Consider the following 24427-nt stretch of genomic DNA (forward strand, 5'->3'; position numbering starts at 1 on the left):
TAGCTCTGGGGAAAATCAGGGGACCATCCAGGTTCCATGCAAACAGAGAGGATGCTTTGGAACCAGGCAGCTGGGTTAGCCCATAGCTATCAACCGTCCCTTATTTGGCGGGAAAGTCTCTTATCCCAGCACTGTGTCCCACTGCTGTCCCTTATTGATGATGTCCCTTAAATTTCCCAGGTTTCAAAGGAAGCAGCTCCTCTCCCTCCCTCCCAGCCGGCCAGGGAGGAGGGAGGCTCCATCTGGGTTGCTTTGCTGCGTTGCTCACCCATTAAGGAGTCTAAGAATGACTGGGGGTGGAGCTTGCATGCCTTGTGCCAATCAAATCGGCCGCATTGCCTGGGGACTCTCCTCTGCTCAGCGCTTCCCAGCAGAGAGGTGATGGTGGTTTTCCTTGCTGCATCCCCTTTGCCGGGTTGCTGCGCTGTGGGAACCACCGGTTGAGGCTTCGTTTGGCTGCTGGCTGGGCTTTCTGCCTTTGGCTTGGAGGGGCTCAGAAGTTGAACATACCTGTGCTGGGAAAATCCCTTATTTTGGCTGCTGATCCCTTATTTTCGAGGCTGCTGGTCCCTTATTTTCAAATCTGTAAGTTGACAGCTATGGGTTAGCTCCACATAACAGTGGGCCACCAGGGAATCTGCTGCAAGGCCATCAAGATAGGAGCCAACTCCTAGGGGCCTCCAATCAAATATTTGAAGGGGACATCCCCTAGGGTTGCCATATTTCATGAAGTAAAATTCTGACACCTGCTTAAAAACCACCAAGATTGTTAAGCTTTTTGGAGGGAAACAAACCCAAATTGCTGAGGTGGTGGTTTTTTTGGCAGAAACCTAACCCGGAAATAAGTGATTTGGAACTGCTTTTCCCATCACGTTGCCATACATCCGAACTTTCCCAACGTTTTTACACCAAAAAACCAGGACACTTCATGTCTGGAACTTCATGTTATCAATTATATGCAGGTTGGAGTTTACCTCCGCTGCAATATTTTATTCAAGTTGGCACCCCGGCCATAAAACATGGGCCATCCTATAGCATTGCATCTTCTCAGTATTGCACATTATAGTCCCCTTTTCACAATGGTGATCATAATAATAGCAATATCGCATATGCAGTTGTTGTTGTTGTTTAGTCGTTTAGTCATGTCCGACTCTTCGTGACCCCATGGACCAGAGCACACCAGGTACTTCTGTCTTCCACTGCCTCCTGCAGTTTGGTCAAACTCATGCTGGTAGCTTCGAGAACACTATCCAACCATCTCGTCCTCTGTCATCTCCTTCTCCCAACATCAGAGTTTTTTCCAGGGAGTCTTCTCTTCTCATGAGGTGGCCAAAGTATTGGAGCCTCAGCTTCAGGATCTGACCTTCCAGTGAGCACTCAGGGCTGATTTCCTTGAGAATGGAGAGGTTTGATCTTCTTGCAGTCCATGGGACTCTCAAGAGTCTCCTCCAGCACCAGAATTCAAAAGCCTCAATTCTTTGGCGATCAGCCTTCTTTATGGTCCACCTCTCCCTTCCATACATCACTACTGGGAAAACCATGGCTTTTATACGGACCTTTGTTGGCAAGGTGGTGTCTCTGCTTTTTAAGATGCTGTCTAGGTTTGTCATTGCTTTTCTCCCAAGAAGCAGAAGTCTTTTAATTTCGTGGCTGCTGTCACCATCTGCAGTGATCATGGAGCCCAAGAAAGTGAAATCTCTCACTGCCTCCATTTCTTCCCCTTCTATTTGCCAGGAGGTGATGGGACCAGTGGCCATGATCTTCGTAGCAGTAACTCAGTAGCAGTAGCGCAGCTTAATTATCAGGTACCCACGAGGCGAGATTTAGATTGCACATAACACAGATATTCCTGGCTGTTTGTGAACACACGTCACGTTTCCTATTGCACCATCGCCTCCAGATATATTGCACCATTGCCTTTGTGTTTATTTGTGTGGGTCTGCGTTCTTCCTTCCTCGCCCCACAGCGATCCTGGGGGTCACACGCAACCTTTGCAAGGATGATGGAACGAGGAAGAAGCGGCGGCGCAAGAGCGAGCGGGCGGGCGGGCGCGTGGCCCCTTTAAGGAACCCGGCTGCTTGCGAAGCCCCGCCCCGCCCCATCTTCGCCCATGCCTCCTCCGAGCCAATCCGGAGGCGCCGAGCAGCCGTCACGCTAGCCCCCGCGACGGCCTCATTGGGCGACGCGGCCCTGGCGCCAGCGCCGCGCGGCCACCGGGCTGCCTATCCGCCCTCCGAGCCGGGTGCGGCGCCCGGTGATTGGCTGCTGCTAGGGGACGGCCGTTGAGGGCACAGGAGGGGAGGGGGCGGAGGAGGGAGGATGGCGATGCGATTTCTTCAGGGCTGCCCGGGCATCTCGGCAGAGGAGGCTGTACGGGCGGGGAGGGAGGAAGAGGAGCCTCCAGGGACCCATAGGGACTAGAAACCCTTCCAAGGAGACGGTAAGGGTGGGCGGGGGGGGGGTGCAGATGGGGCAAAATAAGAGGTGGGGAGGAGGGAAACAGCGGGGTCACAGGTAGGTAGGTATGGGGAGGGAAGACCTCATAGGGACTAGAAACCCTCTCAAGGTAAGGGTGGGCAGGGGGAGACGGATGGGGCAAAATACAGCAGGGGCGGGGCGGAGTCACAGGTAGGTAGGTAGGTAGGTGGGGGGAGGGAGGGAAGACCTCATAGGGACTAGAAACCCTCCCAAGCAGACGGTAAGGGTGGGCAGATGGGGCGGAATAAGTTGGGAGGGGCGGGGGGGGAGGAGGGAAACGGCGGGGTCACAGGTAGGTAGGTAGGTATGGGGAGGGAAAACCTCATAGGGATTAGAAACCCTCCCAAGGTAAGGGTGGGCAAGGGGGTGCAGATGGGGCAAAATAAGGGGGGAAGGAGGGAAACGGCGGGGTGACAGGTAAGTGGGAGGAGGGGAGTGGGGGAACCTCATAGGGACTAGAAACCCTCTCAAGGAGATGGTAAGGGTGGGCAGGGGAGACCGATGGGGCAAAATAAGGCAGGGGACGGAGTGGGGGCAGGAGGGAAATGGCGGCGTCACAGGTAGGTAGGTAGGCAGGTTAGACAGGTATGGGGAGGGAAGACCTCATAGGGACTAGAAACCCTCACAAGGAGACGGTAAGGGTGGGTGAAATAAGGTGGGGGCGGGGTGGGATGGGGCAGGAGGGAAACAGTGGGGTCACAGGTAGGTAGGTAGGTAGGTGGGGGAAGGGGAGTGGGGAGACCTCATAGGGACTAGAAACCCTCCAGGGAGCGTAAGGGTAGGGGGACAGAGAATGAGTGAATTAAGCCAGGGGGATGGGGTGGGTGGGAAAGAGGAAAATTACAGGATAACAGGGAGGGAGGGGAGGGAAGACCTAATAGAGATTAGAAACCTCCAAGGAGGGTAAGGGTGGGGGGGGTGTAGAGCAAAGGGAGGGAAAGATCTCATAAGGACTAGAAACCTCCAGGTAAGGTAAAGCAGGAATAAAGAAGGGGTGAATTAAGGCAGGTGGGAAAGAGGAACACAGCAGGATCATAGGTAGGGAGGGAATGGGAATGGGAGGACATCAAAGGAACTAGAAACCAGGGAGAGGGAGGCTAAGGGTGGGTTGGGATCTAGAAGGGGTGAATTAAGTCAGGAGACAGGTGGGTGAGAAGAAGAGTGGGTAAAAAGGAAAGTAAAAGGTGAGGGGAAGGCTAGAGTAGGGGAAGGAAGCCAGGTGGAGGAGGAGGAGGAGTAAGAAATTGGGAGTGGGAGAGGAAAGAAGAATTAAAAGGAGAAAAGGAAATTGTTGATTCCAAAGGGTGGAGAAAAAAAGAGGGATTTGGGAAGAAGGCTGGGCAGGGCAGGTCCTTATTAAATCTTATCGCTCTGGACACCCACAAATTGACAGGTGAGACTGGAAGCTGATGGAGCTGTTCAAGAAATGGCTGGGCCACCCAGAGGAGCTCTACAACCTGGTGAGGTTTAAGATGGGAGGCTACAAGACGGTGATGCCTAAGATGGACCAGGTGAGTGCGCGACAGTGCACTGTGTTGAATGGGTGTGGAAAGAATGGGTTGTCTTGTTCCCTGGTTTTTAATTTTGCTGGCTAGGAAGGCCCTTAGCTCGGTGGTTACAGTGCCTGAAGGTCCCAGGGTCGATGCTCAGTGTCTCTTAGGCAGGACTGGAAATGTTCCCGTCTGAAACTCTGGAAAGCACTGCCAGTCTCTGATGGTTCAGTATCTTGTTGCTCCCAGCGGCCAAAGGACCTTATAGGGCCAAAAGAACTCATAGCAGCCAGACAGACACTTCCAGGGAGCCCACCATCAAGCCATTAAGAAAATTGCATTCCCACAATGTTTTTCCTGCCCTCCAGCAACTGGCATATTAAGTGATAGCCTGCCTCTGGACATGGAAGTTCTATTTAGCGGTGTGGCGAAAACATCTGCTTGCCATGGTTTTTTATTGGATTGGTTGTGACTCTCCTCGAGTCTCTCATGTTCAGGCAGAAAAGCAGAATAAAAATATTTTTTTAATAGATAAAATAGACGGGTAATAGAAAAAGATGGAGATGAGGAGTTGTTGTATGTCTTATTTTCTCTTTTCCCATTCTGTTTTTTCATGCTTCTACCTTGTCAAGGAAGTGAGAGAAGAAATAATGGTTTCAGAAGGGGGGGTGGGGCTGGAGAGACTGTGAAATCTGTAAATTATTTTCAGACATATTTAATACACAACTTTAGTCTATTAATTGCAGCCGTTAGCCAGAGACAATGGATTCATACTGTTTCCCAAAGTCCACAATCTAATGTCAGACATGCAGGATTTGGAGCAGGGGAGGCAGGAAGAAAGACAGACAAAAAATAATTGGAAAAAATATTAATTTATAGCAATCAAATAAAATTCTTTATTGTGAAATTACAGTGCTAGACAGGTCTTAAATTGGACCATCACTATTGGCTCATGATATGATGAAGCATTCTTGCACCTTAATTATGAATTGCTGCCTGTCAGATTTTATGAAAGGTATCAATTATATTTCGTTATTATGACTTTTTATGTGCAGTCAACTTGCCTGTCCTCTGGACAAATGGTTTTATTCCATTTTCTTCCTTCCTCTTCCTTTCTCTTCTTTAAAGCGAAAAGCCCTTTCCCTCCACCAAATATCTCCAGCAGGATCTCGGGCCAAATCGCACTATGCTGGAACTGCTGTTTTGGAGCACTTGATGCAATTTTCTTCTTGCAGAAGCAGCTGGGTGGGGGGCTACTTTGAATGCCAGGTGCAGTGAGGTGGGATCCAAACCTTCCTGCACAGCTCCCTTGCCTCATTGCTTTTTCACATTGCCCCAAATTCTCCAAGAAATCTTTGAAAATGAAAGGCAATTAAGTAAAACCCTTGTGGTTATATTTATTTATTATTTATCTTCTGCGCTTGTTTCTTGCATTTTTACCGAAGCTTTTTCCTCCAAGGAGCTTAATGTGGTTCTCCCCTTCCCCATTTAATCTCCACAACAAGCCTGCAGTGTAGGTTAGGCTGAGAAGCAGTGACTGGCCCAAGGTCACCCAGTGAGCTTCATGGCGGAGTATTTGAACCCTGGTCTCCCAGGTCCTTGCCCAACGCCCAATCCTCCTGCTGCTAGTTCTTTCTGATTTCAGAGCAGAAGATTTAATTTAAAGAGAAAAGGCAGGAATTGTGCGTTCCCCTTCTGCTCCTAGGATGTGCAGAGTATCCACACACCCGTTTCCTTTAGTGCGGGGCCACATTCCCTTTCCGGGAATAATTATAATTTCCTCCTTTGCATGGTAAGCAACTTTTACAGGCACATTTCACAGACCATTCTGTATCCTTCATCTAGGCAAGCCAAAGGCATCTCGTTGGAGGTTTCGGCCAGACCAAAACGGATCACAAGCCTTGGGTGGAGTGGGCCCACTGGCTGGGGAGAGCCACGTTTAGCACACACACACCCCCCCGGGGTCTGAGGTTCCCCAGCCCTGCTTTTAGTGCAAAGAGTTAGCTGGCCAAGGTCTGGCTGAGTCCCAGGGCTGGCTCTGTGCCTGCAGGGTTCCCTGGCAACTTGCCAGTCTGTGCATCCCGGTGGGAGCAGCTGAGACTGGGGACCCACCATCATGTCCTTTTCCCACAGTGCTCCAAGGTGACGCCCCATCGGATGCTCTGGGATCATGTAGGAAATTTAAAACTCTGTGAGTGTGACTTTGTGGACCCAGCCACTGCTGCCAGACAGCGGGTTTGGGAGCTTCCTTCATCTGAGGATCACAGGGCGGTTTAGAACATAAAAATACAAAAATAGTAACAAACAATAACACACACACCCTCTTTAAAGGCCAGAGATGGTTTAATTAGCCAGAGGCCTGGGAGATGAGGAATGTTTTCCCCGGGCGCCTAAAGATATACAATGAAGGTGCTGGGCGAACTTCCCTGAGGAGAGCATCCCACAAGCAGGGAGCCACCACAGAAAAGGCCCGTTCTTGTGTTGCCACCCTCCAGATCTCATGGAGGAGGCACACAAAGAAGGAGTTCAGATGATGATTGCGGGGTTCAGGGCAGTTCATACGGGGAGAGGTATTGGAGCCCGGGAATGCCCCCAGGGTGCAGATGTCAGCCCTGCTGAATCCTCTCCACTAGGTCTTTGTTGGGCTACCTCTCTCGTCATCCCTGTTCACTTCTGGTGGTGTGTATATTTATGTGTGCTCGCACAACGATGGGAGTTGAAGGCCCAAATCACAGATTTCCTCCCCCCCTCCCCCAACACTGAGACGCCAACATCTAAAGTACAGCAGTAGGCATGTTGACTCTGAAGAGAGCATCGCTGAATAGCTCTGGCACTAACTTGGCAAGTAGAAAAAGCCAGCAGGGGACTTAAGCCCCAGGAAATTAAGTGCCAGGAAGCTCAGAGGGACTTGCTTCTCAGCAAAGGCACAATCTTTAAATAAATGTTATTAAATTATTTCAGCACATAACAACTAATGAACCATCCCACCCTACTCCCAGAAGCTGGTCTTCAAGCAATGCATACAAAGCAACAACCAAATAACTCAACTTCTTACACTAGGCTACTATTTGGATAAAAGGCGATACTCAGTTTAAGTCAAGCAAAAAGTTTTATAAGGCTGTTTTTGTTATTAGCCGCATACGCAATATGTACCTAATGCTCCAGGCAAAACCATACCTCTTCTTCCAGGCCTTTGGCTAATTAAGCAAACTAGGACGTTTCAAATTCGGCATGGGTATGGGGGAGAAAACGTTTGTTGTGTCTTTTTGTGATTTTTTTACACCGAAAACTGCCCCCTCATTCTAAGAGGAAGGGCAGTATAGAAATTTAGGAAGTAACAATCGGAATAATAAAAACCGTGCCGTTCGGTTACGCAGGAGTCTCCATGCGCTCCAAGATGCGCAAACGGTAAAGCCAAGTGCTGTTTAGTGGTTAAGGCGTCGGACTAGGACCCTGACCGCGTGAGACCCGAGTTCAGATCCGCACGCGGTCTCCCGCCACTCGGAACCTGACCCACCTCGCAGGGTTGCTGGTTGTGAGGATAACGCGGGGAGCAGGAGAGGAACCTTTGGCTGTTGGGGAAAGGTGCGAGAAATGAGATGGCAATTTAAAAGCGCCTAAGATCGCGCTGTGGATCCCGCTGCGCTTTCGTGGCGTGGGGTGGGGGGATCTCTTTCCCCTTGAATGAAGGGAAAGAAGGAGGAAAGGAAAAGCTGGAGTTTGTTTCGCCCAGAGCGCTTTTGCACAGAGCCTGCAGGGAGCGCTCCGGGTTGGTTAAGTCGGCCAGGCGCGGCGCTGCGCCCGGGGAGGGAAGGAGGCGGGCCGGCCTCGGCTGCCTTCCCTCCCCGCCGAGGGAAGGGGCGGTGGGTGTGTCCGCTTCCCCTCTGGCTGCGCGCGCCCCGGATCCTTTCCCCCGCGCCCATGGCACGGGGCCAGGCGGGGGCCGCGTTGCTGGCCCGCTGAGCCGTGCGCCCGGGCGCGCCCCTCGTTCCCTCTCCATGGCCAGCGGCCCCTCCAAAGCCGCAACCTCCCTTTTCAAGCGTACTTTGGCCCTTTCCCCGCCCCGTGCTGGAGGAGCAGCAGGAGGATCGGGGCCGGGCGGCGGCTGCAACAGCTGCTGCTGGGCCGGGGGCCGGGTGCGCTCGGCGTCCGGCCCGCACCGCCTCCAGCAGCCCCAGGCTCCGCCACCGCTGGCTTCCCGGGGGACCCGTTTCCTGAGCGCCCCGCCGCCCTCTGTGCTCTTCTTGCAGGACTCGCTCAGCGACAGCCTCCGCCGCTGCTACCAGTACTTGAACCAGACCAGCCGGAGCTTCGCCGCCGTCATCCAAGCCCTCGACGGGGAGCTGCGGTGAGTTCCCCGGGCGGGTGCGGGGCGCAGGGAGCGAGGGGCGTGCAAGCTTGCACGGTGGCTAAGGATGGAAGGGGTTAACTGCGTTGGTCTGGCAAGGAAAGGGTTAACCGTGCGCGCGCACGGGTTTTGTTTTGGTTGCAAGTGGTTTTTCCCCCTCCCCCTGGGGGAGGAGTGAAATCCGAATCGAAGTCCTGTGCCAGGCAGTGCGTGCCGAGTGATCGCGAAAAAAGAAGCCTTGCTCCTGTGCTCCGCTTGGCACCGCCTGCGGGCTGGAGCCTGGAAGTTGCAGCGCTGCAAAGCTTGGAATGGTTTTCCTTCAATCTGGCGACCTCTTGCTAGACTACAACTCCCATCAGCCCCCAGGTGCTGAACATGCTGGCTGGGGAGCTGAGAGAGTCCCAAACTCTTCCGGAGGCACAAGGTTCAGAAAGGCTGTCTTGTAATACTGCACCCTCCAACATTTCTCTGATGAGCACAATTCAAAGTGTTGGTGCTGACCTTTAAAGCCCGAAACGGCCTCGGTCCAGTATACAGTGGTACCTCAGGTTACATACGCTTCAGGTTACAGACTCCGCTAACCCAGAAATAGTGCTTCAGGTTAAGAACTTTGCTTCAGGATGAGAACAGAAATCGGGCTCCGGCAGCATGGCAGCAGCAGGAGGCCCCATTAGTTAAAGTGGTGCTTCAGGTTAAGAACTGTTTCAGGTTAAGAACGGACCTCTGGAACGAATTAAGTACTTAACCCAAGGTACCACTGTATACGAAGGAGCGTCTCTACCCCCATCATTCTGCCCAGACACTGAGGTCCAGCACCAAGGGCCTTCTGGCGGTTCCCTCACTGCGAGAAGCCAAGTTACAGGGAACCAGGCAGAGGGCCTTCTCAGTAGTGGCACCTGCCCTGTGGAACAACTACCAGACTTTTAGAAGACATCTGAAGGCAGCCCTGTTTAGGGAAGCTTTTAAAGTTTGATGCATTACTGTATTTTAATATTTTGTTTGAAGCCGCCCAGATTATTATGATGATGTACCCCAGCCACTCTTGGCAGCTTCCAACATATATAAAAGCATAATAAAGCCTTAAACTTCCCTATACAGTGCTGCCTTCAGATGGCTTAGGGGTTGGCTAACTCCATACCCTCTAACATTTCTCCAATGAAAATAGGGACATGCTAAGGAAAACGGGGACATTTTGGGATCAAATCAGAAACCCGGGACTGTTTGTGCAAATCCAGGGACCCTTGGAAATACATAGAATGGACAAAGGTTTTTATTTATTATTATTTATTACATTTTTAAGTAGAGGTTTTGTCATTGCAGTTCCTGCATTGCAGGGGTTTGGACTAGATCACCCTTAGGGGTTCCTTCCAGCTCTCTGGTTCTGTGTAAGGCAGCCTCTGCCTGATGGGGCTGTTTTCTCCGTTGACTGCCCAGGGCTGTCAGCTCTGACCGGCAATGGCTCTCCCCAGGAGATGGTGGGTGTTGCGCCTGGGTCCTTCTGCATGCCAAACAGCAGTGCCCTTAGCATGGAGGGAGGTCCCAGAGCATGCGCTGTGCTTGCTGACCAGACAGCTCCTCCCACAAACAAGGTTTTGGGTTGGCCTGTGAAATCAAGAGAACATCGTGGTTTGGCAGCTTCCACCGACTTAAAAAGATCCGAGTTCCATTTATTAGGAGGCAGTGAAAACACAATTCCAGGAAGGAATTGCATCTGGCTTAGCCTCCTGGTGCAATTCTCAAACTTCCAGCATCAACCTTTCTTAAGACCCTAAGAACAGCTTGCGCAATAAGCCAGCGGCTCACCTAGTCCAGCATTCTGCTTTCACAATTGCCTTTTGCTGGTGCAATGCCAGTCTCCTCTGGAGTAAGGATATGGGAGCCAGCAGCATGCAGTCTAGCCCCTACTGAAATCTAGATTGCTTTTTTGTTGCTGTAAATATTGAATTGATTCTGTTAAATCGTTGGCTTTGGACCTCTTGGAATTCCCTGACATGCTCTGCATTTTGTCTATTTGAATTCTGAACGTTTGCTGTTACTTGCTCTGGGCCTGTGTCTTTTGCAGCCTATTCTGGCACAGCACACACCTGTTGCATCTTAGCAAATTCAAGATATTCTCTGAGCTGCCCTTTGCATCACCGCAAATGGGCCTCCTCCTCCGCCCTGTTTTATGCGTACACATGGGTTTGCTCCAGAGCAATTAACTTTAATTCAGCCGCCTCAGAGAAAGAATGAAAGGCTAAGTGCAGACAATGACTCCGTTCCCTATACATAGCGGAGTGTGTGTGTCTGCGTGGGGTAAAAAAATGCAGGAGGTTTTCTGCAAATTGCTTCAGCCAGACTGCAGAGGGTGACCCAATCTTGCTGCCCATTTAACGAGCTGGCGCAGTTAAATATATAAAAATGAAGTGTTTCATCCAGGAAAGTGGGGCTGATCTGTAATCGTAATAGCAAAGAACTGGACTGAATTTTGGAAAGTTAAATAAGATAAAAATATATTGTCCAAAACCGGTTTGAAGTCCATATTGTGGTATCAGTTATTGACCTGGCAATATACAGTGGTACCTTGGTACTCGAACGGCTTGCCTCCCGTACAAATCGACTCCCGAACGCTGCAAACCTGGAAGTAACTGTTCCGGTTTGCAAGTGTTTTTTGGAAACTGAACGTCCGACGCAGCTTTCATTTGAGGGCAGGAAGCTCCTGCAACCAATTGGAAGCCACACCTTTGTTTTCCAATGGTTTCCAGAGTCGAACGGACTCCCGGAACGGATTAAGTTCAAGAACCAAGGTACCACTGTATTGTGAATCAAGATGTGTGCATGCAAAAATCACCATGCGGGAAAAACCATGAAGCCATCCAATGTTTCTCTCGGTTCCTGCAGCCTCTGTTAACTCTGCTGGCTCATATCTCTCAGGGGCAGCAAATCACAAGAGCAGGTCTTGGCAAAAGTCACAATACAGGAAAAACCGTGAAGCTAGCCAATGCCTCTACATAGCTCCATCCTTATTTCAGACATGGTGATATATCGGTATATTATGATGTTTAGCTGGTTATAGATTATGATATTGGAACCCAGATATCAGCCAGTGCTGTGCGCTGTCTCCACAGTCAGAGGCTGTCTGCTGCAGAATTTCAGTTGTGGAAACTGCAAATGGGTGGGCCTAGGACCCACATACCTATGGGACATACCTACCTGGTATGCCCCGCGGAGTACCTTAAGGTCCACAAATGACAATATTTTGGAGTCACAAGATGGTTAGATTGGTCTCAACTAGGGCCAGGGCCTTTTCAGTACTGGCCCCGACTTGGTGGAACGCTCTGTCACAAGAGACTAGGGCCCTGCGGGACTTGACATCTTTCCGCAGGGCCTGCAAGACAGAGCTGTTCCGCCTGGCCTTTGGTTTGGACTCAATCTGACCCTTATGTTTCCCTCCCCTTTTGGTTTTGATCTATGGGCTACTTTTAAAATGAGGCTGCATTTTAATTTGCATTTTAACCTCTATTTTAAATTGCCCCCCCCCCCATTATGTTTTTACTGTAATTTTTACTGTTGCTAGCCGCCCTGAAGCCCGGCTTTGGCCGGGGAGGGCAGGGTATAAATAATTTTTATTATTATTATTAGTATGCTGCAGCCATGATGGTCTCTTGGCTTTCCTGTAGGGGACAGGATGCCCAGACTAGATGGGCCCCTGGGCTGATGCAGCTCTCCTTAGGTTCTGCCAGGTTGATGCTGGCACTCTTGAGTTGCACCAGGAGGCTAATCTGGAGCCGATACTCTGTTCCTTTATTTGCAGCTGTGTGCTGCAATCCCTCCTAATAGAAACGAATGATCCACAGAGCTTTCACGCTGGCTGAAGTTGCCAAACAAAATGTTCTCTCTCTCTCCTCCTTGCCTTCCCATAATTTCATAGGCCAGTCTAAGGCCTGGTTTGTGGGGAGGAGTAACCTCTTGGTAGCACATGCTTTGGGGAGAAGGGACCTCGCTCCGTGGTCCAGGCACCTGCTTTGTGTGCAAAAGAAGCCAGGTTCCATCTCCAGGTAGAAAGGGCCAGGTGGCAGGAGAGAGCTGCTGCCGGTCAGAGTAGAGTATTCTGTGTTGTGGGTGGATAGATGGCTACCAAACAGTCTCAGGTAAAGGTAAAGGGACCCCTGACCATTAGGTCCAGTCGTGGCCGACTCTGGGTTTGCGGCGCTCATCTCGCTTTATTGGCCGAGGGAGCCGGCGTACAGCTTCTGGGTCATGTGGCCAGCATGACTAAGCCGCTTTTGGCGAACCAGAGCAGCGCACGGAAACGCCGTTTACCTTCCTTCTGGAGTGGTACCTATTTATCTACTTATACTTTGATGTGCTTTCGAACTGCTAGGTTGGCAGGAGCAGGGACCGAGCAACGGGAGCTCATCCCATCGCGGGGATTCGAACCGCCGACCTTCTAATCGGCAAGTCCTAGGCTCTGTGGTTTAACCCACAGCGCCACCCGCGTCCCTAAAACAGTCTCAGAGGCAGCCCTAAATAATATCCTGTCTCTTTAGGGCCTATGGAGACATAGGAAGCTGCCCTTTACTGAGTCAGACCATCGTTCCATCCAACTCAGTTCTGCCCACACTGACTGCCAGCAGGGGGTTGGACTAGATGGCCCTTAGGGTCACTTTCAATTTTATAATTCTATTAGCTCTCAAACAGGACTTTCCCAGCCTTTTCTGGAGATGCCAGGGTTCGAACGTAGGAAGCCAGCTGCTTGCAAGGTGGATGTTCCACCCCCTGTGCTAGGAGAGTCCTTCAGCTCAGACCTCTTTCCTCCTCGTCCTCAGCCATGCCGTGTGCATCTTCTACCTGGTGCTCCGAGCCCTGGACACGATCGAGGACGACATGACGATCAACCTGGAAACCAAGGTCCCCATGCTCCACAACTTCCACTCCTACCTGTATCAGCCGGACTGGAAATACATGGACAGTAATGAGAAGGACAAGCAAGTTTTGGAAGACTTCCCAACGGTTAGCAATTTGGCCGGTTGGTCTCGTGTTCGTGCGGTCTTTTTAAGTTAGCTGTGCAAATCCTGACATTGCCAGTTTGCTATAGTATCTGCAAAATGGGTGCTTGCTGGCAGCAGATAGGAAGTTGGTTTTATGATGGTCTCTTTCTGAGCCATCTCTTCTCAAGGGGGTTTAGCAGCACTTTTAAGGTGGGGTGGCGGGGAGAAAAACAACAGTGTGGCCCCCGAATTCAATTAAGTGCCTCCAAGGATGCTTCAGTCTTCAAGGGATAAACACAGATCTTAGACTGGCCTAACTACTGCACGTTCTGGTAAATTGCTCGCCTGATTGCTAAGTATTTGGACGCCTCTTGAGATATAACTAAATTTCCTGAGAATGAAGAGCAGGTTTCCGTCTGTGTTTGGATGCAGTTGGGTGCCATTTTGAGATGTGCAAATTTTGTTCTGTTTTGTTTTGTTTAAATCATTTTTATTTGATTTTACAATACAAAATTATTTTAAAAATTCAAAAACATAACCATATACAGAGATTCCCCGGAATCTCAGGACCCATTCTAATCAATTAAAACTGCATCTTCTTCCATACTCTATTATATCAATCCATATTTTCCATGGTGATTGTTGCACTACAAGTGAAATCAAAATCCTTCCAGTGTTTCCATCTGCTTACAGTAGTCTTTTTAAATAGCTTATAAATTTCCCCCATTCTTTTGTAAAGTTTTTATCTTCTTGATTCCCGAGTTTTCCGGTCAACTTTGCCATTTCGGCATAGTCCATCCGCTTGGTTTGCTATTCTTCTAGTTGGGTCCCATCAAGATGGCGAGCTGGATCTTTCACAACTGACCTGATTTTAACCACTGGTTTCAAAACCACACTGACATTTTGGGTTTCTTAGAATTTGTGAGCAATGTCAGAGGCAAAGCTGCTGGTTCCCTATTAGTGCGAAGGCAAGATTCGACAATTGGTGTCTTGGAAAACTTACGACATCAAATGCGTCCTTAAAGTTGTGGCTGGACAATAATCTGGTCCTGAACCAAGGGGCGAGGGAGACTATGGCCCTCTAGATATTACAGACTCCAGTTCCCATCAGTCCTAGTGAGTGATGAGAGATGATGGGAGTTGTAGTCCAATACTGTAGGTTCTCCACCCCTGCCTTCAAGTTGCTATAATTCCTGGGCTCTTTGTCTGCAATCCCATGACCGCTTTCCCGGGAGCAAGCTCCACTGAACTGGATGGGACTTGACTTCTCAGTAGACCTGTGCCTACTCTCAAACTGGTTACACTTTGGCCCTAGAAAGAGGTGTATAGGTCCGTTTCCCTTAAATGCTGAAACTTCATCCTTACCCTTGTTTTGAACTGGCTCATTTCGTTTCCTCCTGTCACTTGTGGTTATCGCCTTAGATCTCCTTGGAGTTCCGCAACCTGGCAAAGATATACCGAGATGTGATTGCTGACATCTGCCACAAGATGGGTCTGGGGATGGCTGAGTTTTTGGAGAAGAAGGTGGATTCTGAGAAGGAGTGGGACCAGGTGAGTAGACTTGGGAAGGAGGGGTCCCCAGGGAATCTACTTGGGGCTGAAACCTATGTGTTCAGGAAATGTGCCGAAATGGATCCAACTTGCAGTGTGGGATGTCCTTCATAGGTGTAGCAGTTGGCGGGCAAAATTGTGCGCCCCTTGCTCCTCGGGGTGTTTCTTATTCTTTATTGCGTTGTCCTGTTCCAATTGCTGCTGGCGGTTCCCTCATTGCGAGAAGCAAGGTTACAGGGAACCAGGCAGAGGGCCTTCTCGGTGGTGGCGCCCGCACTGTGGAACGCCCTCCCATCGGATGTCAAGGAAATAAGCAGCTATCCTATTTTTAAAAGACACCTGAAGTCAGTCGCACAATCACACAAGTAGCTGAACTGTGTTCCACACAGTCGCAAAAACAAATGAACTGAAAAGGCCTCAAAAACAAAAACGCAAAATAAATAGCAAAAGCAAAACAATAAGAAATTATTTTGAGATTTACGCCGTAATGCTTTTTTTCCATTGATGTGGAAAACTGGCAGTCATGTTTGTGCTTATGCAAACCCTCCCTTACCGTGTGCCAAAGGAGTGAGATGGAAAGCCTCAAGTGCTGCAGCTCTTTTAATAAATAGATCAAACAAACAAAAAACCCATGCTATAGCTAGGATTGATTGATTGATTTCTCTCTCTAGTATTGCCATTACGTCGCTGGCCTGGTGGGCATTGGCCTGTCCCAGCTCTTTTCTGCGTCGAAGCTGGAAGACCCCATCGTCGGGCAGGACACGGAGCTGGCCAACTCTCTGGGGGTTTTCCTGCAGAAAGTCAACATCATCCGGGACTACTTGGAGGATGAGCTCGAAGGCCGGGAGTTTTGGCCCAAAGAGGTAAATCAAGGGGCGACAAGAGAGAAGAGAGGGAAAGCTGTGACATTTGGTCCAGGGGATGGAGACCACCTGTTTTGATGGAACACGAGAAATGGGCCTTTTCCGCGGTGGCTCCCCACTTGTGGAGAGACTTGCCTGGCATATCTTTAGATGCCAGGCAAAAACATTCCTCTTCTCCCAGGCCTTTGCCTAATTAAACAACCTATGGCCTTTTAAACTCTTATGTGTGTGGCAGGGTATTGTCTTTATTTGATGATGATGATGATGATATATAATTTATTTATACCCTGCCCATCTGGCTGGGTTTCCCCAGCCACTCTGGGTGGCTCCCAACAGAACACCAATATCAGTAATAAAAAAGCAACAACATCAAATATTAAAAACTTCCCTAAAAAAGGGCTATGATACTATGGTATGTATTTTGTGGTTTTTTATAAAATAATAAATAATAATTATAATAATTTTTATACTCCGCCCATCTGGCTGGGTTTTCCCAGCCACTCTAGGCAGTTTTAAAACATATCTAAAAATAATAATAATAAATCAGTCATTAAAAACTTCCCTAAACAGGGCTGTCTTTGGGTGACGGGCAGTACAGAAATTTAATAAGTAAATAAAAGTAATAAATATATATATACAATAAGCCTCCTCCCCACAAGGAACGAGATATGTAGGCTGTTGCTGGGTATTCTGATCTGCTTCTACTTTATTGCCGAATTTATTTAATTCCCCACCACCTGCAACGTTTAAAATATTTTCTTTCGGCTAGGTTTTTTGTTTGTTTTGTTTTTACCAAGAATTGTATTGCTTTGTTCTCTTTGTAAACCCCTTTGAGGTTTGCTTTTTTAAAACAAAACAAAGAAAGTGGTGTGTGGATTTTACGAAATAAATATATAATAAATGGGGACAAAATGTATCGAGTCGGATAAAAACCAATCATTTAACAAAACTGGAATAAAATGAAAGTTGCCAACGAACAGACAGACACCACACAAGCTTAAATACGTAAGCAAAGAACTAGTGGGAAGAGGAAATTCTCAGGGCAGGGCTGCATAGCCACTCTCAGTTCACATCCTGCATCAACGGGGGTCAGACTAGATGACCGTTGGGGGTCTCTTCCAGTTGTATGACTCTGATAGCCTCTTGGTGTCTCCCAGGTTTGGAGCAAGTATGCGAAGAAGCTGTCTGACCTGACCAAGCCGGAGAACATCGACAAGGCCGTTCAGTGCATGAATGAGCTCATCACCAACGCCTTGCACCACGTCCCTGACGTCTTGACGTATTTGTCCCGCCTGAAGAACCAGAGCGTCTTCAACTTCTGTGCTATTCCGCAGGTGGGTAGGGGCGCGTGGCTTGCAAAGCTGTCTCCCGCTTCGGAGGTGCTCTTCTGTTTCCCTTCATCTCCCGTTAACAGGGCCGTCCTTTGTCAACAACAAATTGCCACTGTTTTTTGTGTTGAATATATGCTATATGTGGAAACAAAACAAAACAAAACAAAATTCCTTCCAGTAGCACTGTTTAGATTTGGGCAGCTTTTCTGCTGTACAGTCATACCTCGAGTTGTGTTTGCTTCACGATGTGTTTTTTCAGGTTACAAATGTGCTAGTAAGCTTTCCTTTGCAGAGTGCTGTACATTGCTCTGGATTTATTTGTATCTAATGACCTTTTTTTTTTATAAAAAAAAAAAAGCTTTATTAGAACAATACATACATTTTACAAAACAATAACAACAAACTGAAACACCAAGAACATCACATGAAGTTCAGATAACACAAGGGGATGAATGGAAGTCAAGAGAACATGTATCTAATGACCTTTGATAGCCCAGAGTCAAGCAGGTTGTTTTGGTGACTTCTCTTCTTCTCCCCCCTCCACTCCTGGTCCCCAGGTGATGGCCATCGCCACGTTGGCTGCCTGCTACAACAACCAGCAAGTCTTCCGGGGAGTGGTGAAGATTCGGAAGGGACAAGCCGTCACTCTGATGATGGACGCAACAAACATGCAGGCTGTTAAAGCCATCATGTACCAGTATGTGGAAGAGGTGAGTTCATAATCGCCGTAGGTTTTATTTCTGTGCCTCTTTTCCATGGTAGAACCATACTCAAAGCGTCTTACGCCAACATACAGAATAAAATACAGCAACATTTCAAGGTAAGTTACAAAACCGAACCCAACTTAAATGAACATCAACAGGGCAAAGAAAGACTTCTAAAAGTTGCATAGTGTGGTTATAAACTTGAGATTGGCACACCTCAGTCAGTTGACCTACAGGTGGGGCTGGAAATTAAGGGCAAACAAATTTGGGGGCTGCCTGCTGTGGCGTTTGCCTCCTAGGTGGGTCATAAGGAGAGGGTTAAAATGAGTGTGATGTGATTGGCCAGTGGAAACTGATAGGAGGAGTTAGAGTGAGAGTGGGTGTTGTGTGGAAGTTAGTTGGGAGTTGAAGACGGAAGAGGGAGGATAGAAGTCTGTGGGTTGGTCGAGTTGTGTGGTGAAAGAGTGAGAGGAAGTGTTAGGTGGAGTCAGATAGTTGGGATAATCAGTTTGAAGTTGTTAGGAACGAATAGGACAGTTAAGGAACTAAGATTAAGAAACTGCCAAGAAAAATTAACTGAAACCATAAGCTTGTTCATGCCTATAAAATAAACTTGATTATTTGTTAATGATACCAACTGACTGGACTCCGTGTGTACCCGTGAGGAGAAACGGGTTGGTGGCAGCGAAGAAAGCAAACACAGCGGTGGCACAGGGTCAATAGACCACCAAACGTCCGGGGGCCCTGTGTGATCGCCACACCTGCTTTATTTGTTTTGAGGTGAATTTGCTACTAGTTTGTTGCTGTAATAAGACAAGGCTACTTTGCTTCTGGGACGCGGGTGGCACTGTGGTCTAAACCACAGAGCCTAGGACTTGCCGATCAGAAGGTCAGTGGTTCGATTCCCTACGAAGGGGTGAGCTCCCGTTGCTCGGTCCCCGCTCCTGCCAACCTAGCAGTTCAAAAGCATGTCAAAGTGCAAGTAGATAAATAGGTACCGCTCTGGTGGGAAGGTAAATGACGTTTCCGTGCGCTGCTCTGGTTCGCCAGAAGCGGCTTAGTCATGCTGGCCACATGACCTGGAAGCTGTACGCCGGCTCCCTTGGCCAATAAAGCGAGATGAGCGCCGCAACCCCAGAGTCGGCCACTACTGGACCTAATGGTCAGGGGTCCCTTTACCTTTACCTTTACTTTGCTTCTGGTGTGTTAAGGCAATAAAACGCGGCCACTTGGCTTCTGGTGTGTTGCTGTTATTAAACAATAAATAACAGCAGAGCTGTTTGGACGAATGCTGCCTTAGTGAAAGCTGGTTCTTCTCTCCTGCAGATCCATCAGAAGATCCCAAGTACAGATCCTTCCTCCAGCAAGATACAGCAGATCATTACCTCTGTCCGATCCGTTAGCCTACCCAGCGGCGCCCTGGTCTCCCGGACCCATTACTCTCCCATCTACCTGTCCTGCGTGATGCTCTTAGCTGCGTTGAGCTGGCAGTACCTGAGCACCGTGTCGAAAGCCGCAGAGGAATACGTCCATACAGGCGAGAACTGAGAGCAGATTTCCAAGGATGCCTATGCCCTTCGCTGCGGGATGGAATATGCTGCTGTTATTATTTCCTTGCCCTTTGGGAACGGGAGAACTCATAGATGTCCCAGGACTGTTGGAGAAGGGCTTGGAATCTTGCAAGCTAAAGTTGGAGCCAGAAGATTTCACCTAGAAAGCAATTACTTGCTAGCTTTGAAGCGTCTAACAAATTGCAGTTTCCAGACCTCTAATTTTTTCCTTCCTCTTTTGGAGGAACTGGTTACCGGCAAGTCTGTCATTGGAGTCTGTCTTAATATATTTTTCCTTCCATTTCTTTCCTGCAGACCCGTTTGGATCTGCGTCTTTTTTTGTGTTTTTGACATAGAGTGTTTTTTAACTAGAGTGTTTGAAGGTGCCTCTTTGTTGCTCGTGAATTTTGACAGTAAAAAGGGAAAGGAAAAAAAATACTGCGATGAAGCCTCCTGCTCTCTTTTTCTTCCGTGTTTATTCAAGTTGTTCAAATTCAGCGACCAAAGCAGCACAAGAGTCCATGGTGTGGTTACCTTGAGTTGGGCTTATTTAGAAATCACAGCAAGTTCTAATATTTACCAAGGATTTACCCTGGCTAATTTTGGAACGGGGCCTTCTCTGCAGTGACTCCCCGTCTATGGAATGCTCTCCCTACGGAAGTTCGCCTGGCGCCTTCATTATACACCTTTAGGTGCCAGGCAAAAACATTCCTTTTTAGCCAGGCCTTTGGTTGATATTACTGACATCCAACACACTTTTAGAATGTGGTTCTTTTCTGGAAGGGTGTTATTGGGTTCTTGTTTTTGGTTTGATTTTATATGTTGTGGTCTTGCTTGTGAACCGCCCTGAGACCTCCGGGTATAGGGCGGTGTATCAATTGAATTAATCATTAATCATTAATAATTAATAATTATTAATAATAAATTTATTATTTGTACCCCGCCCATCTGGCTGGGTTTCTCCAGCCACTCTGGGCGGCTACCAACAAAGATTAAAAATTCATTAAAATATCACACATTAAATACTTCCCTGAACAGGGCTGCCTTCAGATGTCTTCTAAATGTCAGGTGGTTGTTTATCTCTTTGACATCTGATGGGAGGGCGTTCCACAGGGCGGGCGCCACTACCAAGAAGGCCCTCTGCCTGGTTCCCTGTAGCTTTGCTTCTTGCAATAAGGGAACCACCAGAAGGCCCTCGGTGCAGGACCTCAGCGTCCGGGCAGAACGATGGGGGTGGAGACACTCCTTCAGGTATACTGAGCCGAGGCCAGCAATCAATCACTCAATAATAAATGAGTAGACCTTTGACATGTTTTTCCCACTACAGACCCCTCTGGCAAACCTTAAAGGTTAGATTTCTATATTGTAAGAAGCTAAGCTAAGGGATTTTGTGGTAGTAACAAAACACATATTGTGGGTGGCAGCCTTGTTTTCACGGGATTCTGTTTTCACGGGATGTGGAATGTGGATTGCAAAATGCACACAACTGGCAGGCAAGTTCTTTGCTTCTGGTTGGTGCAAAAGTCTATAGAGTTTGAGGGTCAGCATTTGAGAAGCAGGCTCACTTGCTTTCGATCCTGCAACTGGCTTTATTCTAAGATGCTCGAGGTTCCCAGGTGTTGTTGGACTACAGCTCCCATGATCCATAGCCAGCAAAGGCAGCAGTCATGGATGATGGGATCAGTAGAATCATAGAATCATAGGGTTGGAATAGACCACAAGGGCCATCGAGTCCAACCCCCTGCCAAGCAGGAAACACCATCAGAGCACTCCTGACATATGGTTGTCAAGCCTCTGCTTAAAGACCTCCAAAGACGGAGACTCCACCACACTCCTTGGCAGCAAATTCCACTGTCGAACAGCTCTTACTGTCAGGAAGTTCTTCCTCATGTTTAGGTGGAATCTTCTTTCTTGTAGTTTGGATCCATTGCTCTGTGTCCGCTTCTCTGGAGCAGCAGAAAACAACCTTTCTCCCTCCTCTATATGACATCCTTTTATATATTTGAAGATGGCTATCATATCACCCCTTAACCTCCTCTTCTCCAGGCTAAACATGCCCAGCTCCCTTAGCCGTTCCTCATAAGGCATCGTTTCCAGGCCTTTGACCATTTTGGTTGCCCTCCTCTGGACACGTTCCAGTTTGTCAGTGTCCTTCTTGAACTGTGGTGTCCAGAACTGGACACAGTACTCCAGGTGAGGTCTGAGCAGAGGAGAATACAGTGGCACTATTACTTCCCTTGATCTAGATGCTATACTCCTATTGATGCAGCCCAGAATTGCATTGGCTTTTTTAGCTGCCGCGTCACACGGTTGGCTCATGTCAAGTTTGTGGTCAACCAAGACTCCTAGATCCTTTTCACATGTACTGCTCTCAAGCCAGGTGTCCCCCATCTTGTATTTGTGCCTCTCAATTTTTTTGCCCAAGTGCAATACTTTACATTTCTCCCTGTTAAAGTTCATCTTGTTTGTTTTGGCCCAGTTCTCTAATCTGTCAAGGTCGTTTTGAAGTGTGATCCTGTCCTCTGGGGTGTTAGCCACCCCTCCCAGTTTGGTGTCATCTGCAAATTTGATCAGGATGCCCTTGAGTCCATCATCCAAGTCGTTGATAAAGATGTTGAATAAGACCGGGCCCAAGACAGAACCCTGTGGCACCCCACTAGTCACTCTTCTCCAGGATGAAGAGGAACCATACTGTAGTCCGACAACATCTGGGAGACCAAGTTAGAGAATGCTTTAGACCAGTCTTTCTCAATCACCTCTTATTTGGAGAAGAAAGTCTATTGCGTCTCAAAAAGGTCTGAGGCCAGGCTGCTGAGATGGGGCCCTTTAATGAAAATAACTTGAGGACAATCACAGTTTGATCACTTCTGCTTTGCATCTTCACTTTCTGGCCCATTTCCTCTAGAGCGGCCTTCCCTAGCCTGGTCCATGCCAGATGTTTCGGATTGCAGCTGCCCTGGCTGGCGCTCATGGTGTTGCCATTCACAACATCTGGAACGCATCGGGCTCGGGAAGGCTGCTCCAGAGTAGACCTGGCAAACCTGTGGCCTAGCTGCAGACTCCTAGCTCCTATCTGCCCCTGCCAACATGGCCACTTGAGACTTGTAAGCCAGAAGCATTGCCGGTCACAGGTGCCCCAGGCCTACTCTAGAGGAAGCCCTCTTTCAGTACTCTGAACCATATCTATCCTGGCCTTGATCCATTTTATGCTTAATGGCGGTGTTTGTGTGCATGTGTTTTCCATTGGGGGGGGGGGGAGACCCAGTGGAGCAACTTCCCAAAAGAAAAATTCAGTTTGTCAAACCCCCTTGGCTGCTTTTCCAGACCTTAAGTTTCTGCAAAATGTGGATCCCCTCGATCTTTGGTTTTTGACAAAACTTGGGACGGCTGCAGCTTCGCTTGAGAGAGCTCTGATTAGTTTGCCAAATATTCTATATTCTTGAATAGCGTAGAACTCAAGCATTTCATAAGAGGGGGGGAAAGTTGCTGTGTTACATAGATCTTGCAAGAACCAGTCACCTGATGACATCGGGGGGGGGGTGTTGCCCTTTGAACATCTTGCAGCTCAGGCCTTGAGTTATATCTCCCGGGAAGGTCAGGGGGAGGCCAAGAAATATAACCTTGGGAGTAAAGAGTTTGTTGACTGTCTCGTCTGCATGAAGATTGCTGAATCAAGCAAACACTGAACTTTTCCAACAGGGCACCTGCATTGTATCATATCCAGGCTAAGCTGCACCTGCAACAAAATGTTGCAGTGCTGGGGAGATGCTGTTCACACTCACCCATCTAGTAATTTAGATCTTTGCCAAAAAAATCAACCCCCTCCCCTATTTCCAGCTTCCTAACCCTACCTCTTTCCTGCCAACCTAGAATTCGAAAGCATGTTAAAGTGCAAGTAGATAAATAGGTACCGCTCCGGTGGGAGGGTAAATGGCGTTTCCGTGCACTGCTCTGGTTCGCCAGAAGCGGCTTAGTCATGTGCAAGTAGATAAATAGGTACCGCTCCGGTGGGAGAGTAAACGCGTTTCCGTGCGCTGCTCTGGTTCGCCAGAAGCGGCTTAGTCATGCTGGCCACATGACCCGGAAGAGGTACGCCGGCTCCCTCGGCCAGTAAAGCGAGATGAGCGCCGCAACCCCAGAGTTGTTCACGACTGGACCTGATGGTCAGGGGTCTCTTGACCCTTGACCTTGAACCCTACCTCTTAAGTAGTGATAAAACATCTACTTCACATGCAGAAAACCCCTGTGGAAAACACTTTGCCAGATGGACCAAATTGCTCTGACTGTACATAAAAGCAAATTCCCATGTTTGCCCCACAAGCCTCCTATGGGCTCTTCTCTTGGGCATGGGTTGTGGTTGTGTTAGCATCCACAACACACGGGCCAAAAAAGGGGAAATGACAGGTTGTCTTTAAAGAGGGGAGTCTCTGCTTTGCTTTGTACATGTGGAGCACGCAGCAAGTAATAATAATAATAATAAATTTTATTTATATCCCGCCCTCCCCAGCCGAAGCCGGGCTCAGGGCGGCTAACAATAAAACAGTACAAAAGTACAGCATAAACAACACTCTGGGACGCGGGTGGCGCTGTGGGTAAAACCTCAGCGCCTAGGACTTGCCGATCGCATGGTCGGCGGTTCAAATCCCCGCGGTGGGGTGCGCTCTCGTCGTTCAGTCCCAGCGCCTGCCAACCTAGCAGTTCGAAAGCACCCCCGGGTGCAAGTAGATAAATAGGGACCGCTTACCAGCGGGAAGGTAAACAGCGTTCCGTGTGCTGCGCTGGCTCGCCAGATGCAGCTTGTCACGCTGGCCACGTGACCCGGAAGTGTCTGCGGACAGCGCTGGCTCCCGGCCTATAGAGTGAGATGAGCGCACAACCCTAGAGTCTGGCAAGACTGGCCCATACGGGTAGGGGTACCTTTACCTTTACCTTAAACAACACTCTAAAATCATTCATTATAAAATTAATTAATTCAAGCCACTGGCAACCATTAGGCCAGAGCTCCGCGAAGATTGCCAAGGGAGGGGGTCAGACTGTGCCCTGGCCAAAGGCCTGGTGGAACAGCTCTGTCTTGCAGGCCCTGCGGAAAGATGTCAAGTCCCGCAAGGCCCTTGTCTCTTGTGACAGAGTGTTCCACCAGAT

The 24427-nt window shown here is 48.8% G+C and overlaps 1 protein-coding gene across 1 annotated transcript; it reads left to right on the forward strand.

Annotated features, from left to right (window-relative positions):
- The first annotated feature begins 2286 nt into the window (after window positions 1-2286).
- FDFT1 (farnesyl-diphosphate farnesyltransferase 1) lies at window positions 2287-19723 on the forward strand. Its single transcript, XM_028725182.2, has 9 exons — window positions 2287-2440; window positions 3872-3989; window positions 8219-8316; window positions 13125-13308; window positions 14709-14837; window positions 15509-15700; window positions 16858-17034; window positions 17589-17741; window positions 19062-19723. The coding sequence occupies exons 2-9, from the start codon at window positions 3888-3890 to the stop codon at window positions 19281-19283; spliced, it is 1257 nt and encodes a 418-aa protein (XP_028581015.2). The 5' UTR covers window positions 2287-2440; window positions 3872-3887; the 3' UTR covers window positions 19284-19723.
- Window positions 19724-24427: the final 4704 nt, after the last annotated feature.

The sequence above is a fragment of the Podarcis muralis genome, chromosome 3 (genome assembly GCF_964188315.1).
Source record: "Podarcis muralis chromosome 3, rPodMur119.hap1.1, whole genome shotgun sequence".
Lineage (NCBI taxonomy): Eukaryota > Metazoa > Chordata > Lepidosauria > Squamata > Lacertidae > Podarcis > Podarcis muralis.

Excerpts from the sequence above, each read along its gene's own strand:
- FDFT1 (XM_028725182.2), top strand. The coding sequence starts at position 3,888 with ATGGAGCTGTTCAAGAAATGGCTGGGCCACCCAGAGGAGCTCTACAAC. Across the intron at positions 3,990-8,218 it reads TGATGCCTAAGATGGACCAG|GACTCGCTCAGCGACAGCCT; the intron begins GTGAGTGCGCGA and ends CTCTTCTTGCAG. Across the intron at positions 17,035-17,588 it reads ACTTCTGTGCTATTCCGCAG|GTGATGGCCATCGCCACGTT; the intron begins GTGGGTAGGGGC and ends CCTGGTCCCCAG.